At 56.3% G+C, this 16,863-nt stretch overlaps 5 protein-coding genes across 5 annotated transcripts; 1 reads left to right on the top strand and 4 right to left on the bottom strand.

The window, feature by feature from the left end:
- Positions 1 to 895: 895 nt before the first annotated feature.
- On the bottom strand, positions 896 to 2,101 carry EsH8_III_000624 (CoA-transferase family III domain-containing protein; the record flags this gene model as incomplete). Its single annotated transcript, XM_083262349.1, has 1 exon — positions 896 to 2,101. The coding sequence occupies one exon, from the start codon at positions 2,099 to 2,101 to the stop codon at positions 896 to 898; it is 1,206 nt and encodes a 401-aa protein (XP_083122836.1).
- Positions 2,102 to 3,381: 1,280 nt separating this feature from the next.
- EsH8_III_000623 (uncharacterized protein) lies at positions 3,382 to 4,438 on the bottom strand (the record flags this gene model as incomplete). The annotated part of the gene is made up of 2 exons (XM_083262348.1): positions 3,382 to 3,843; positions 3,932 to 4,438. The coding sequence occupies 2 exons, from the start codon at positions 4,436 to 4,438 to the stop codon at positions 3,382 to 3,384; spliced, it is 969 nt and encodes a 322-aa protein (XP_083122835.1).
- Positions 4,439 to 5,708: 1,270 nt separating this feature from the next.
- Positions 5,709 to 8,059, bottom strand: EsH8_III_000622 (dynamin-like GTPase VPS1; the record flags this gene model as incomplete). The annotated part of the gene is made up of 5 exons (XM_083262347.1): positions 5,709 to 5,877; positions 5,934 to 6,018; positions 6,070 to 7,715; positions 7,807 to 7,941; positions 8,001 to 8,059. 5 exons carry the CDS (start codon positions 8,057 to 8,059, stop codon positions 5,709 to 5,711), a joined length of 2,094 nt encoding a protein of 697 aa, XP_083122834.1.
- Positions 8,060 to 10,774: 2,715 nt separating this feature from the next.
- EsH8_III_000621 (uncharacterized protein) lies at positions 10,775 to 15,021 on the top strand (the record flags this gene model as incomplete). Its single annotated transcript, XM_083262346.1, has 5 exons — positions 10,775 to 11,441; positions 11,497 to 11,900; positions 11,963 to 12,443; positions 12,498 to 12,602; positions 13,829 to 15,021. 5 exons carry the CDS (start codon positions 10,775 to 10,777, stop codon positions 15,019 to 15,021), a joined length of 2,850 nt encoding a protein of 949 aa, XP_083122833.1.
- A 693-nt stretch (positions 15,022 to 15,714) lies between these two features.
- Positions 15,715 to 16,521, bottom strand: EsH8_III_000620 (alpha/beta hydrolase; the record flags this gene model as incomplete). Its single annotated transcript, XM_083262345.1, has 1 exon — positions 15,715 to 16,521. One exon carries the CDS (start codon positions 16,519 to 16,521, stop codon positions 15,715 to 15,717), a length of 807 nt encoding a protein of 268 aa, XP_083122832.1.
- Between the last annotated feature and the right edge of the window lie 342 nt (positions 16,522 to 16,863).

Below are 16,863 nucleotides of genomic sequence, written 5' to 3'. Positions count from 1 at the left end.
ACCCTCAGGCTGGCCGGCAAGACGAGCCGTCGGGACCCGACAAGCCTGTGGCGAGCTGAGACAAGGGAGGACGATTGTTGACAGAAGACGCAAAAAAAAGCCCGAGAAACACACTGCCCTCGCGGGACCGGCATGGACGGGGACGGCTTCCGGCATATGACAGTCGGTCAGACATCCCGGCTAGCTTATCACCGACAAAAAGGAAAGAAAAGGCAGCAGTGGCGGTCAGGGGCGGGAGGGCGCAGCGCCGACGGGAGAGCGTGCGAGGAGAGGCCGACATTGCCCGCAAGGGAACAAAAGTTTTCGGTATGAATCACCAGCAAGCCGGCTGATATTTCCATGAGAATAAGACCACGGCGTAGTTCCCCGGAAGCTACTGTAGGAATTCCCAGACGAAAGTAAACAGACGCACAGCATCCTCTGCCCAGCCTAAGCACACCGTCAGTACATCTATAACCGCCGGCAGAAGCGTGCCCAGCTGACCTTTATCGCAGATATCGTGTTCGCCTCCGTCCCTTGCATACAATGACACCCAAAGTTGCGGCTCTAGCTACTTTCACGAACATGTCGAGGACAGATCCCCCGTCGCCTCGGCCGCCGCCGAACCCGCCGCCAAGTCCGAGTTGAGGACCGAATCTGCATTCGAGGCCGATGAATGGTTTGTTCAAGTTTTCTTCATCGAGGATCAACGGCTAACATGCTCAGGACCATTTCTACACCGGGCCAAGTACATGTGGCGTTTGGGTGACTGGATAGAAGGTAGTTAAAGGGGCTCAAAATTGCCGTGGGGAAAAAAAGGGGGCAATGTTATAGAGAAGCCATGCCTGGCTAGGGATTTCGGTGCCAAACACCAAACACCAAACTAATATACAATATCACTGCGAATTTCAAATGCTCATAGCTTGGACTTCTCCTTGAGCACCCAGGCCCCGTCCCGCACCTCAAACTCCCTTCCCCTTTTCCACCCGAGCCACTTCTCCAGGACCTCCTCGCCGCCGTCTCCGGGGGTGAGCAGAACGGTTTCATAGCCGCCGCCTTCAACACCCGGGCCCTGCCCCCGTCTCGGATCGTCCGCCTTGCCCTCTGCCACGGCCAGGCACGGGGTCTCAACCAGCGTGACGGTCGGTCTCTGGTCCCCCTCCCGCCCGGCCTCCGTCTCCAGCTCGTGGTACTCCAGCACGGGCGTGCAGCACGCGTCGGTCCCGTCAAAAACCTTCTCCCACTCCGCCCTCGTCCGGCTCTTGAACACGCTCGTGAACGCCTCCCTCAGCTCCCCCCACCTCTCGCGGTCGAACCTGTTCTCCTCCCACCCCTGCCCCGCCAGCCCGAGCCCCTGGACCAGGGCCCTGAAGAACTGCGGCTCCAGGGCGCCCACGGCCACGTACCTGCCGTCCTTCGTCTCGTACGTGTCGTAGTACGGGCACCCGCCGTCCAGCACGTTCCTCCCCCTACCGCCGTCCCCCAGCGGCGTCTTGAGCGCGAACCGCGGGAACGTGGCGAGATACGACGACCCGTCCACCATGTTGGCCTCGACCACCTGCCCCCGGCCCCCGTTCGTCCCCCTCGCCAGCAGCGCCATCAGGATGCCCTGAAACAGAACGGCCCCGCCGCCCGCAAAGTCCGCGAGCATGTTCCACGGGGCGTGCGGCCGCTCGCCCTCGCGGCCCAGCAGGCCCAGCGCGCCCGAGACGGCGAGGTAGTTGATGTCGTGGCCGGCCATGTCGGCGTACCGCCCGTCCCTCCGGAACCCCGTCATGCGGCCGTAGACCAGCCGCGGGTTAAGCGCGCACAGGACCTCGGGCCCCAGGCCCAGCTTCTCGAGGACGCCCGGGCGGAACGGGTCGATGAGCACGTCGGCCTCGGCGGCGAGGCGCTTCACGAGGGCCGCGCCGGCCGGGGACTTGAGGTCGACGGCGACCGAGGCCTTGTGGCGCGCGAGCATGTCCTCGGTCGGTGGGGGGCTGCGGCTTCCCCCGACGGCGCGGTCGACGCGGAGGACGGAGGCGCCCGCGTCGGCGAGGAGCATGCCTGCGAAGGGGCCCGGGGCGAGGCCGGCGAACTCGAGGACCTTGGTGCCTGTGAGGGGCGGGGGGCCGACCATGTTGGCGGGTTCACTTTTCCGAGATGAATACTACAAGGCAGACTGGGAAAGGCGGACAAGATAGGCTGGTGATGAGCAGGTCTAGATGTATATATATATATGGAATTCAGATGTATTGAAAATGAAGTTGTCTACATATTAAAAGAGAGAAAACCGAAAAGAAGACGAAGAAGGGAAAGGTAGACGGGTCCGTTTTGGATGCATGAGATTTGCTAATGAGGTAGATGCAACGACCGGTAAAACCAGAGTTGGAGAAGCTCCAAAAAGCCGAGGCAGCGTGCGCCTGTGGACAGGACGGATAGACGTTGGAGGAGGTGGTGTATAGTGGTGGTGGCACCCGGCCAATTGAACACTAAAACACACGCGCATCTCATCGTGGGGGGGAAACGAGCTCCTGTGGGGACGGGGAATGCAGACCTGCATCACCGCAGCGCATTAGAGTGTGGGGTCACCGACGGTGAAGTGGTTGCTCGATTCGGACCGCTCAGAGTCGCACGGCAGAATCCGAGCAGCCCGGGAAAAAGGTGAGATGAGCAGACACGGCCGGGGACTGTGTGTGCGAAGGACAAAAGACAAGGGGTCAGCCAGGCAGGCTGCCTGAACGCTCCGGCATCAGTCCATTTTTCTCGATTCGGAGAGGTTTTTCGTTCGAGTCCCCCGTCGGCCTCTTTTCGAGGCGATTTTGCTCGGCGAGCACGCGTCGCACGCGGACGAAACTAACATGGCCAGAATCGCCAGGTTTCGCCCTACGACACCAGCGGAAAACAGAAAAAAATTGGTAGCTTCTCTTTGATTGAGCGTGTCATCCTTAGTGCAGGGGCCATGCTAATCTTCTCTGTATCGTTTCAAATTGACCAAATGCCCGAAGGCGAAAGTGCTGTCTCTTTTGGCGGCCTATATGGGAAGGTTGGTGGCTGGGGGTGTCTGCCTGGTGAGGCAGCAGCAACCCTTGGTGAGATATCGCCACCTCAGGCAGCCAGTAACAACCGAACCAACATGGTCCTTCTGTATGAGCCTGAACGAATCGTTTTACATCGCTCAATCAATCGCAGGGGTCTGTTTGTTGACTGACTACCTATGTACGTTTCGTTGCATTATCACATGCTGGCCCAGCTTGAGGGAAGCTATCGTGACCTTGATAATCGCAAAAAGTGCATGCACGCAATTCCACCCAGATGTATTATATGAATTATACGATTTCCTATCCTCCAGAAAGCACCGCCGGCGATGCGATTCTCCCCCAAATCACTTCCGTCAACATCCAAGCAATAACCGGCATTTCACAATGTCCCCGACACGCCCGGGTCGACCCCGTTCAACAACTCTAACGTCTCATGCCACACCTTGCCCTGCATCTCCTCCCCGTCGTCCCCGTACATCACCTTGGGGAATTTGACAACGACGCAGTCGCTCATGTACTTCCCGTGGGCCTCATCTCCCGCAAATGCCGCCGACACGAGGCACCGCGACCCGACCTCGGCTGACCTCGCCAGCAGCTTCAGCCCGAGCTTGACCACCAGCGTCAGGGGGAACGGCACGTGGCGGAACAGCGCCGTCGAGCAGAGGCCCGGGTTCAGCGTCGTGATCTGCACCCGCCCCTTGCCCGACGCGTCCGCCGCGATAGCCATCTGCCGCGCCAGTATCACCTGCATCAGCTTGCTCGTGTTGTACCGGTCCGAGAGGCTCTTGTTGGTGTTGAGCGCCTTGTAGACGTCTGCTTCGTTGCGCTCGCGGAATTTGGCCTTTGTGTGTGTTATGATGAGTAAGAATCGCCCAGCGTCCCAATCGTCTTGTAGGTAAGTACGTCGGGTAGGGAGTCAAGTAACTCACCATTTGGCTCGCGTCCGAGGCAACAATCACCAACTTGGGCACAACATTATAAGTCGACCCCGTCCTCCTCAAAACCGGCAGCAGCTTCAACCCCAGCAGAAACGTGCTCAGCACGTTCACCGTAATCGTGCTCTCCCACCCCTCGGCCTCGACCCTCTTGTTCGTCGCAATGCTCGCGTTGAGCACCACGTAGTCCAGCCTCGGCAGCTTGTCTGCCCTCGCCGCGAACTCCTTGACGCTGTCGAACGACGCCTGGTCCAGGGGCCACACCTCGATCACGCCTCTTCGGCCGGTGGTGAGCTCGATGTCCGTCCGCGCCGCCTCGCCCTTGTCGGTGCTGCGCACCGCGAGGATCACCTTCGCGGCGTTGAGCCGGACAAAGTGCCGCGCCGCCTCGAGGCCGAGGCCGACGTTGGAGCCTGTGACGATGATCGTCCGGCCCGCGCAGTCCTGGGACGGGTAGGGCAGCGTCTTGAACTGCGAGCGGAAGAATTCCACTGCCTGCATCTTTGCGATTTTTCTTTAGGAAACCCCTTGGAGTCTTTTTCTGTCGGCTCGAGGGTGAGGTTTTTTGTAGATTGTTTCTTGTGACGGAAACAAAAGTCGTCCTCTTGACTTGAATGGATGTGTATTCTCTTCGCAAGAGAGCTGTAGGCAAATATGAAACCAAACGGAAAAGGGAGGGAGGGGAAGGGAGCGAGGTCCGGTAAGTTTATGTTGATTAAACCTCTCCTACTCCTCTTCTATTCTTGTCTCCCGAGCTTTCCGTCCCAAGCTCTCTGCTCCCCTCTTTCAAGAGCTCAAGCTTTTCTGTTTGATGCAGCAGGAGGGGGCGTAGAGGGGGGAGAATGCATGGGAGCTACCCGGTGACGTTTCACTAGACCAGCGAAGCACTGACCGAACGTGGAACAAGATTCTGCGCTAGCGCGACGCAGCTTGAGGTAAAGACAAGACGAGAGTGGCAGGCACTATGGTTTCAATCGACATCAAAAGGCAAACGCGTTGGGATTGCTGAGCCGTATTCGCACCTGTTTTGGTAAGTAATACTCGCTTTGACGTCCTTGTCTAACAGAAGTCGAGTCTTGGCTACGTTAACTCTCTCTTCCTCTCTCCCCCTATCTCATTCTATTTCCCTCCCTCCCTGATGGACCTAAGGGAATGATGCCAGACGGTCGACCCCTGGATGAGCCTTTAGACTGGTGCATGATTCTACGTGGTGATTGATGATCACCTCGGAATAAACAAGAACACACACTTGATAACAGTCGAGTGTGCCAGGCAGGCAGACAACAAGAAAGTAACGTGCAGCTTGGGTAATCATCCGAATTTAATTTGAAACGCTTTATACGTTGCTGGAAGTGTCCCAAATCGTGGGATACCCGGCTCGTCAGAAGGCCGATGGGGATGAAGGCCGAACGCGGGTAAGAGGTTGCACGAGGTACACTAATCTTAGTGGGACATGGCGAATAGGAACATAATTCTTCATTGCTGCCTCCTCCACGCTTAAATCTCTTCAGCCATCTTTGAATCAGTCTTCCTAAGAAACAAATGTATGCCACTCTCATTAAAAGACCATCGCCGAAACTGCCACTGCCTAGTTATCTACCGCCTCCCACACCTCCAGGGGCCCCGCTGACGAGAAATGGGAATGCTCCATTGCCTTAACGCCGCGCTCTTTCCTTTTTCTACGCCCCCCGGAAGCGTGGGGCCGTTAGCATTCCAGCAGGCAAAGCTCTGGCGCTCCTCGGAAGCCGTCATATATGTCGTGTCGCGTCTTTTACTGGACCTGGCTGACAATCTCGCTAGCCTTGCCAAGGGACTCAACCATTTGCTGGCACTCCTTTCTCCTGCGGATGGTAAAGTCGCTCTCCTTGAGCAAGTCGTCGAGGGTGTCGGTGCGGTACATGTTCTCCAAAAGCTCCTTCTGCATCTCGTCCTTGGTGAATCTATCATACATGTCAGCTCTCGAAAGCACTCAAATACAGGATATTTTGTGACCTACTGGACAAGGGTGAGCATGATAGCCTTGGGCACCATGTCAATCATGGTCCGCCTCACGATGTTGTAGTAAGAAGAGATAAGCAGCTCTGTAGGTCTCGATTAGCAAACTCCTTTCAAAGGAGATGAAGTGGACGTACTGATGACTTCAACCTCAATGTTTTCCCGCTCCGAGAGCGTTCCGGAAGCCTTGAGCGTTGGCGGGGGAGCCTCCATAGCGGCCGCCTTCTTCTTGTTCTTCGCAGCGAAGAAGCTGCCGAAAAATCCCGAGTTCGGGCCTTCCTCCGGCACAGCCGGGCTGGTCGCCCTGGGGGTACCGCCCGGCAGAGGCTTGCCGGTCTTGGGGTCAACCTGGACGGGCTTGGAAGGGTTGTAACGCTCGTTGACCATGGCCATTGCCCTGTGGCCGTTCAAGAAGTCAGGGTGGCCGGTGTTGATATAACAAGCCTCCATCGCCACCAGGTCCTTGACCAGCTTGTTGGTAGGCTCCATGGCCTTCTTAAAGAAGTTGATAACAACGGCGTGGACCTTCTCCTTGAGCGAAGGGTACCTGCGGTACAATGTCTTGCCGAGCAGCTGGGCCAGAATGCGCACCAGCTCGTCATAGACGAGAGACACGCACTTGAGACTGGGGTCCTCCAAGCGCTTGATTTGCTGCTTCACAATCAATTCGAAGGCAGTGGTGCCAACGAAGAGAGCCGGCGAGGAACCGGACGAGTTGTACAGGATTGTGCGAATATCAACATCCTTGACCACGTCAAAGGGGTCCACGGCCTTGACACCGTTGGAGTACAGCTCGTGGAACACGAAGCTGATTCTTGCACCACCCGACAGTTCTGTGCTCGAGAGTTCCGTGTTGTTGCCGTCCAGCACTGTCCTCCACTCATTGGTGAACTCGGTGATGATGTTGAGGACGATGTTCGCGCTGTTGCCCAGCATGCTAGGCCCCAAGCTTTCCAACTCGGCCGAGTACTTTTGCAGCGAGCTCGAGATGCGGGCCTTGATATCGGGCAGAGTCTGCTTGATGTGCATCATAAGGATAAGGTTCAGCTTCCTGGCCAGGTAGGGAGTTCCACAGTAAGAGCTCTTGTTCCGGTACGCCTTGTGGTTATCGAAGAAGTTCTTCTCGTTTTCCAAGGCCGCCTGAATCGGCTTCTTATTGTCGATGTCTCGCTGGCCACGGTTGACTACAGGGACGTATCCCAACCGCAGAGGGATAATGCGACCGGCCAGGATATCAACAACATCCGTACCCTCGTCCATAAGATCCACCTTGGTGAGGACACCGATCGTCCGCTGACCCTCAGGGTCGACCTCGCGGGCGAGCTTGAGACCATCAGAGTTGGCAAGATCTTGGTTGGCAGCTGTGACAGCGAGAACGATGGCGTTGAGCTTGGAAATATACTTGAGGATCATATCGCGGATCTGGCGCTCGATGTCTCGGGGCTGATCTCCGACGGGGACTCGTGTCAGACCAGGCAAATCGACCAGGGTCAGGGTGAGGACGTTCGGGGAGTAGACTCGAAGGTTGATGGGAGCGGGCGAGATGGCGGCGTTGCGGCCGACCTTGGCTTCGGTTTCTCTGCTGATCTCATCGCGAATCTTGTTGAAATCGTAAAACTTCTGGCCAGGGATGTGAAGAAACTCGCCCCATTCGTCGGCGTTGGCAGCTTTGTCGGTGCTGTTTTCAACCTCCTCGACGCCATTGGATTGTGCCGACGCCGGACGGTTGATGAGCTGCAGAACGAGAGGTCGACGGGTGACGATACCAGAGCCTCGGGGCAAGCTACAGGAACAAGGTGGTTAGATGCCTTCGTGCTTGGGACACATGTGATGGCGGGGCAGGGGTATGGGGAGGGGCGGGCTGCCAAACTCACAAGTCTCTTCCGACAATGTTCTCCAGGACGGAACTCTTACCGCTGGACTGACTGCCAACGACGACTATTTGAGGAAGATCGATGGGGTTGGTGACGCCAACTGTTGTGAAGACATCTTGGAGCTTGTTCACGAGCCTGGAGCGCAGCGCACAGTTAGCTTCCGACACGCCTCGAGTGCTGCTGGCATCACCTACGTGATCAAGGCGGGATCCGAGATGCCACCTTGCGTGGAGAGGGACTGAGGCGAGCTCATTGTCGCAGTGCGTCCGGCGCTCTTGGGGGATGATGTCGTGATACGAGTGGAAATAGAGGGCCGAGTCGAGGAGAGACTTCTTTGCGGTCAACTGTCTCGTCGCAGATCGCTTCTGAATCGCAATACGTGGAAGGCTCCCGGAAAGGGGTGGGGGGCTCGGGCTCGGGCTCGAGGAGAGGACGGTGGCTTGAAGAGGGATCAGTTTGGACTCTGTCGTGATACCCCCTGCTTGTCGGCGACGACGGGTATTTGTATCAGCAAAGATGCAAGTGATAGGCAAGTTGCAAGTTTAGAGTGTTTGGTTGGGAATGGCGGGAAGGACGTCGCAAGCACCCAGATCTCTTTCAAGACCCTACACACGCTGCTGCCCTGAGAGACTGTGCCTGGGATCCCTGACGCACCAGCCACATGCGTCCGGTCCCCACCAGTGTCGTAGCCCCCTGTCACTCAGCCGACGACGACAGCAGCTGGCGGGGCGTTGGGCTGGCTGGTGGGCGACGTCCCACTTGGGCGCACGCAGAGGTATGGCACGTGACCATCTTGTTTGTAGTGTAGTGTACGCGGAACGCCTCCATCCCCTCCAGCCATGCCACAGAATGAACCACATAGTACTCTGCAGTGTAATGGCTTGGTACCTACACCACGTCCGAAAGTTCTTCCGTTGGTAGATGGATGCTGTTGGGTGAAGAAACCGGGTGCCTAAAGCGTACGTCACTCCAGCCACGTAAGTTGCAGTACAGTGTCGACGATTATGGATCGCCAGCAGACGGGACTGTTTATTTACACGTTTAATTGCTCTACCGCGGTGCATGATTCTCAAGGGATTTGACCAGGGATAAATAACTTGGTCCGCTCATGTGAAAGACTTTCACAATCCCTATTGCCTCCGCTGCATGCGTGGCTCGCTGTAACCCGGAACCGATTTCAAAGCGTGCAGAAATCGTCTGGAAGATATGATGCAAAAGATCTGGTTATTTAAAGGCATACGATATACGATGCCTCATTTCAAGAAGCATGCATGTATAACAAACAACGGACCCTGGAAACGACGGATTCCTCGCTGCAAAGGCTGGCGAGTGTAGCGTCCGACTTGTACCAAAGGCCATCAGCGAGTCTATCGCTACCATTTGGTTCTGCCAATCTTCGGCATCGTCAGCTCATCTTCAGTATTCGGCCCCCTCATTAGTTATCGACTGCGGGGGATATCGTAGTACATGTGCGTGTACAGTACCTAGTATGTACAGGCCGGTCTGGACAAGGGTCCGCTGCCGAAGTGCCCGGTCCGAAATGACGCTTGACGGCATGGGACCGGTAGACGGACAGCTCTGGGAGGATGCGTTCAAGACGTCAGGCAACGACAAATCAACGAAGATGAGCAAAACACATGGCTGCCGAACAAGACGGCCGCCCACACTTTTTCGGTGTTGAAACTTGATTATGTACTTTCTGGGTAAAGCAGAGAGGCTTGTTGCTTTGTTTTGTGGCGAGCCTTATCGATGAGAAAGCAATCCGGCGTTCGCCCCAATGCCCTCTGAGGTACCTACCAGGTCAACTGATAAGCTTCTTGGTGCTTCAAACAAGATGGGATACACCTGCTATATTCAGCTTTGCAGTTTGGTTCGAGTAAGCTAGACGTTATGCGGGTACGTCTGAGAATGTGTATCCCGCCCCCTCCTCACTAAATTAGCTCTTCCCAGATGAGGTTTTCTCGAAGGCGGTCCTACCGTTGCGAGTCGGTCGAGACTCTACCTAGGCCGCTGGTGGCACCCAAAAGGTGGTCCCGTAGTGGTGTGTTAGTGAACTACTGTCTTGGGCCGTCCAGCGAATCGGCCCTCCAACCCCCCCAGTAAGTCGGTCACCCGTCTCCACCTTCTCGTGCGGAGGGGCTGTGATAGGCCCAATCAGGCGACATCCCGTCATCTGGCCGTCCACTGGCCCCAGTGCTTCTCCCTGTAGCCCAGTTGGCGTCCTGCTGCAGTGCGCGGATGCTGTCCACGGGTCCCTACCCAGCCAGCCAGCCAGCGCCAGCTACCTAATATCGGAGCACTCAGGTAACCTATGACCTCTGCCACTCTACCCCGAATCCTATACCCAGGAACTCCAACCCTCAAAGCTTCACCTTCCATTCCACATCCCACGTCCATTTCCACGCCCAGACCTTGACCCTTACACTCACATACCTCGCCTTGCCGTGTACACACACACTCGCCCGTCCGCACCCTCCTCGACCACCCGTAGTCAGACACCCAGCGACAAAGCACTCGCCACAACATTCCTACCACACCTGGGCGGCCCCGTCACTCCCAAGATATCGACCGACGAGAGCAACCGCGGGTCCTTCCCGCGGTAACAGAGCCCGAACTGGACACCAACTACAATCCGGATCCCGATTCCCATCCCATCTTCGTCGACGAACACCCACCCACCCCGCCGAGTGTCCAGACGTCTGTAAACACCGTCCTCCCACAACCTCCCGCGGTTTCCCGCCCCTCCTCTTCTGGCGATTCCGCACCTCCGAGCCCGCATCATCCAACGATTGCCCAACATTCCTCGACTGCCCCCGGAACGATAGTATCTCCCTCGGCGCCCCGTCAGGTCTTGGGCCGTAGACAACGAGCCACTTCTGACTCGGATCGGGGAGACTCTCCTGCGACGTCTGCGGGCGCCAGTCGATCCGGCTCTCATCGCACCAAACGCAGAAGAGGAGACTCCAACATGATCTCAGACGGCGATGGACTTGCTTCAAATGGAACGTCGAGGACGTACTCCAACGGCGCAAGGACGGAGGCGCCGCTGACCGCCTCGTCGACAAATGGTGCTCGCAAAGCCGCTGCCCTGAACGGCTCATCCCGCCCCGACAAGGAAGCGCCCCCACCCGCCCCCGCGACCTACCACGGCCACGACCGAGAGGAGGTCACCCGGATACTCATACAAGCCCTCTCCGACATGGGGTACCAAGGCGCCGCCGAGAGCGTTAGCAGAGACAGCGGCTACGAGCTGGAGAGCCCGACCGTCGCCGCCTTCCGTAGCGCCGTTACTAGTGGCGAGTGGGGCGAGGCCGAGGAGCTCCTCTTCGGAGCCGTTATGTCTAATGACCGAGGCCAACAAGGGAACGGCCTAGTGCTGGCACCCGGATCGGACAGGAACGTTATGCGGTTTTGGCTGCGGCAGCAGAAGTTCCTCGAGCTCCTGGAGCAGCGTGATACAAGCAGAGCGTTGATGGTGCTGCGAACCGAGCTTACGCCGCTCTACCAAGACACTCAGAAACTACATTTCCTATCCAGCCTCCTAATGTGCCAGTCCACCGATGACTTGAAGTCCAAAGCCGAGTGGGATGGTGCTCACGGTCAATCGAGAAAGGTCCTGCTTTCGGAGCTGTCCAGTGTGTATTCCTGATCCCTTGTGACACATGCGCATGTTTGCTCACACCTCCACAGAATGTATTTCGCCGTCGGTCATGCTACCAGAGAACAGGCTGGCTGTTCTCTTGCAACAGGTGAAGCAGAGCCAAATAGATAACTGTCTCTGGCACACCACCGCATCATCGCCTTCGTTGTATTCAGATCACTACTGCGAACGGAGTCATTTCCCCACCGAGGTTGCTTTGGAACTCACAGACTTGACTGGCGAGGTCTGGCAAGTGCTGTTTTCGCACGATGGTCAGCGGCTGGCTGCATGTGGAAACGGCGAAGCTGTCGTTATCTGGGACTTGCCCTCCTTCTCCGTCTCCCTAGTCCTGCGACCACATGCTCAAGGCGTCGGCGGCCTGTCGTGGAGCCCGGATGATTCCATGCTCGTCACATGCTCACAGGACAAATACGCAAGGCTTTGGGATGCTAAGGTGTGTATTTTCAATGTTCTTCTTTTCCCCATGTCCGAGGTCCCGATGCTAACGCCGAACAGACCGGAGAGTTGATCTTGAAGCTTGAGCGGTTTGAGGAGCCAGCTAGTGGCTGTGTATGGGCAGCAGACAGCAAGAGTTTTGTCACTGGATCCCTGGACAAGCAACATGGACTGCGTACCTGGAGCACGTCTGGGGAGATGCTATACGAATGGGGCAAAAAACACAGAGTACAAGACATATGCGGTTCGCCAGATGGCCATTGGCTAGTTGCGGTGGATGACGAACAGAAGATTCACGTCTACAACGCTGTCACACGCGAATTGGAGTACGAGATGGAGGTCAAGTCGCGGCCCACCTGTGTGAGCATCAGCGAAGACTCCCGCCATTTGCTCCTCAACAAGAAGGACGGGGAGCTACAGTTGATAGACCTGGTGAACCGCACGTCGGTGCAAAAGTTTCTTGGTCACACCGGGGGCGAATTCATTATCCGGAGCGCCTTTGGAGGTGCCAATGAGAGTTTCGTCGTAAGCGGCAGCGAAGGTAAGTTGGCACCAAAATGTTTCGGTAGCAAGCGTGCTGACCCCTTGGGTTCAGATGGGAACATTCTCATCTGGCACAAGAACAGCGGTGCCGCTGTGGAGCGGCTCGAAGGACACTCGCCTCGGACGAACGCTGTACACTGGAACCCAACAGACCCATGTATGTTGGCCTCGTGCGGCGATGACGGAAAAGTCAAAGTGTAAGTTTATGACATCAGAGCATATTGCATTGTCCCTAACATTGCGTAGGTGGTCGAACAAGAATCGAAGCGCAGCTCTCAGATCATTACATAATGGCGCCTCTCGAGGCTCTAATGGCTGGAGAGAAGAGAGTCGTGTTGACGAGTAGGTGTCGTCACTTGAGCTGGAGCATAGATCAGGATTGGAGTAAATCCCTTTAATCCAACATACTACGGTGTCACGGCGTACTCTGGGTTGGGATACAGGAGTGAGGCAGGTCAGGGCTGTCCGTGGGTTCTTCCACGATTGATTCGGCTTGTTGCAGTCTGAGCCACTTATGTTATGTTCTCGGGTGTTTAGACTGTCATTGCAACACAGGAGCTTTCATGAAATGCCCGATTTTTTTTGATCCGGGCCACCTTCACTCCTACCAATGAGGTGTTGTTACTTGCCTGAACCACTCGCTGCCATTTGTCGGTTCGTTCTTCCTCTGATCCGTTCACTATGGCCTTATGTTGGTCCGAGGGCAGGTGCCACCTCCAATGTATATTAGGTGTAGGTTGGTAGCAAAGCCCCTTTCGTGGCAAGAGGCAAGAGCTTTGCTGCACTGAAAGCCGAACTAGAAACAGCGGCTCGCCCACACTCTCTATGGGCGAGTGCTCCTTTTTGAAGCTGGAACCAAGGAGGCGTCATATAGTCGATCGATGGCCTTCCCTGCTCCGCCCAAGCCTTCGTTGTCTTCCATCGCCCGTTATCTTTCTAGATTCCGGTAGCATCTTTTATTGCGGTGTTTTACTTTTGGCGGCCGACGTCGTTCGTTTTATCCACTCTCCTCGCCAGATTGAATTCATCGCCATTGACTACTATGGAACGACCGGCCAAAAACGAACGGGCAATGAACAAGGAGCGACCGCAAAGGCGTGAGGATTCGGCGGAGACAATACAACAAAGACCTAGTATGCTGGGGATCGTTCGTTCGCACTGCTGGCTGGCCAAACAGAAGCCGTTCATTACCAAGGAAGCCGCATTATGCCCTTGCATCGTATACGCCCGCACCGCAGAGAGACTTGAACGAGTTGCCTACGACGAAGACCCTCTGGCTCCAGCATCGGAGGGATGCAGCGGGCCTTGCTGGTCTTGCTTTATGAGCTCCATGAGTAAACCAAGTCCTCCGAGAACCTCGCAAGCACTAGCTCACCAGTATAGTTTGCAACTGGAAGAAGCCGCTCCGCGAACAACGTGGTGACATTCGGAACCGCTATGCCATCACGGGCAGCGCAGACGATGACGATGTCCACGCTTGCGCGCACCCGTTCTGGACTCTCATGACAAATCACAACGAGGTTTTGATACGAGAGAAGATCTGCCGGCAGCTCGATACCCACCCGTTTGCTTCTGGTCCTCCGCCAGTGGAAATGCGCCGGTTCAAAGCCTCCAAGAACAGCCCGTACAAGTCACCATCGCAAATGGAGATGAAAGGAAAGAGCTTACCAAAGATCATGGAGCTGCCAGAGGGATCGTCCCCGAAAACAGGGGATCCTGCCGGCAGTTTGGCCAGTCTCGCAGGCAATACGGAGCCGGAGAAGAATGCATTCCTCGCCAACTACCCATCTCCACCCCCTAGGATCAAGAAGCGCGACGACACTCCTGCGAGATCTCCGGACGTCTTGCGGAGTCCCAATTTGGAGCCACGAGATCTTCGTGTAATGGTAGCCGACTTTGCGGAGCCTCATCGAATCAGTCAAGACCCGGTTAGGTCAGTCGGTGCTAAGCCGTTCACTCACAGCATCCATAACGATCCCCTATTTGGTATAGCTGAGGAAGTTCATCCGCATAATGTCCATGACGACCCCACTACCCAAGCAACTCACCCTTCATCCCCTCATCAAATGAACAAAGATCCAAAAGTCCCCGTATCATCCCCAGCAGCACCTCACAGTGTACACCACGATCCCACGGTCAAGGTGGCCGAAAAGCCGACGAAACACTCGGTACACGACGACCAGCAAACCAAAGTTGCCGATCCTCTTCACGATCACAAGCTCAGTCAAGACCCTGTAGTTCCGGTGAACACGCGAACACCGCCTCACAGAGTTCATGACGACCAAACAGCAGGCACGTCTAGGCCTGGTGAACCAGCTTCGCACCGCCTTAGTGGAGATCCCATAGTGCCCGGCGAATCAATCATTGCTCCCCACAGTGTCCACGACGATCCTATGGTCAAAGTTGCTGAGAGTAAGCCGAAGCAACATGCTATTCATAACGACACTGGAACAAAGGCATCCGAAGGGAAGCCGAGACCGCATCAACTGGAAGCGGTTGGCCGTTCGACAACGGCACCGGCGGAGTTTGAGAGTAATTCTGCGGAGCGAGCGACGCCGGTGCTTCCGCACAAGTGACGGTGAAAGATATAATAGGGAGGGAGCAAACCGTTCGAGAGTCTTGTTAATTGTAATTCATAACCGCAATTCCTAGATCACCCTTTTACAATCAATAGCTAGTATTTTGTATATACATTACCCCGTCGTGGCTGTCAGCAGGTGCTGACGATAGACGGAGCAGACTCACGTCTGATGAACTGGTGCATGCTGAAAAGCTGTGAAACATGTGTCCAGGCCTAGTGTCGAGGCAAGTGAGCCTCAAATACCATGCCACAAACCATGCCACAACGAAGGCACTGTCCCTACACCACACTAGAGGGCGATTGGTGTCTCCATTTCGGACCGGTTACGGTCGTCCGGCTGATTAAGCCGTACTTTGAAACAATGAGTGAGCATGAATCACTAGATCGGGGCCATTAGGTCAACTCGTGAGATGCGCAGGTCCAATGCGCTTCTGCGCGAGTGGTACAAGCCCTTGCTTCTGCTCTTCTCTCCTTTTCAGAGATATATCGTCGACAGCCTTCTTGTTTTCGCCGCGTTCTTCTTTCTTACGAACATGGTAATGCTGTCCCAGGGTTCGACACGGAAGGCGCTTATCATCAACAACCAAGTCCCCTTTCAGGCCGTTCCTAGGCCCCATGATCCATATTTGTCTAAAAGGGACTACGGCACTCGATCAATCTAGAATCCAGAATCCACGGTCTCCACGCCCTACCAGCCGCTCTTCAGGCACTCTGCAAGGAACTTCATCAGGGGGAACATCTCCTCCCGGTCGCGGGGCATGGCCACGTCCTTCCTCTTCCATTTCACGGTCCTGACGTCGAGAAACTCCCCCTTGACGGCGTCGACGGCGTCGTCGTCGAGCTGGACGAGGCAGGCCTTTGTCTTGACCTTGCTCCGCGTGCTGACGGTGGGGACCATGGAGTGAGGGAGCGGACCGCCGATGGAGAGGACGCCTTTCAGCGTGCCCTCGTCGAAGCTGCCGTCGCCGCGCTTCGCCTTGGGGCCGTCCGTGACATCGACGACCTTTGGGCCAAGGCGGAGCTGCGATGCGAGCCCCAGCGCCAGAGACCCGCCCTGGCCGAAGCCGAAGAGGATGATGTCGCTCAGCTCCCAGCCGCAGCGCCCGACGAGGGTCTCTCGGATGAGGCGATCCGTGACGAGGGCTGCGGCTTTGGCGAAGCCGGGGTCTGGGGAGAGGTCGTCTGTCGAGGGGTCAAAGGTTATGTCGTCGCCCCAGTGGAAGTGGCCCGCGCCAGCTCCGGCAGCAGCGGAGCCTGAGTCGTCGGGCAGCATGGATGGGGGCAGTGGGGAGGGGCCGCGGACGGAGATGGAGAGGACGCCAGGCAGGGACATTGCACGGGCGAAGGAGGCAAAGGGGGCCTCGGAGTCGCCCAGGCCGTGGAAGAGAATTAAGATTGCGGTTGTGGATTCCGGGGGGTTTGGGAAGGCGAGGGTCAGGGGTAGGACGGGCTGGATTGGGTCGAAGTCCTCTGGGGTTGGGATTCGTGGGGGCATGATGGTGGTTGTTTGCGTTATCCGCGCGCCGGCGTTACTGGTTGGTTTTTACTTTTTCTCCTTCTCCTTCCTTGTCATGTACTAGGAGTACTGTTAGGCAGTATGGTAGGTGTTCTAGACACCTGTGGGGTTGAAAAAAAAAGATGCGAAATCTTGCGATGAAAGGGGTGTGTGTTTTGGAGGATGAAATGGGTTCGACAAGCGTGGTGAGGTGAAGTTATCTCCAAGTGGGGCGGAAACGGTCCTCACACTGGGAGTTTGAACCTTAAGCACTGATGGTTGAATGGGAGGGCGAGGACAGTAATAGATTCTCCACTTATTCTCCAACAAATTCAAGCTTCA

This window comes from Colletotrichum jinshuiense, chromosome 3, assembly GCF_051148585.1.
Source record: "Colletotrichum jinshuiense chromosome 3, complete sequence".
NCBI classification, from domain to species: Eukaryota; Fungi; Ascomycota; class Sordariomycetes; order Glomerellales; family Glomerellaceae; genus Colletotrichum; species Colletotrichum jinshuiense.
This window is presented reverse-complemented; position numbering and strand designations above follow the sequence as displayed.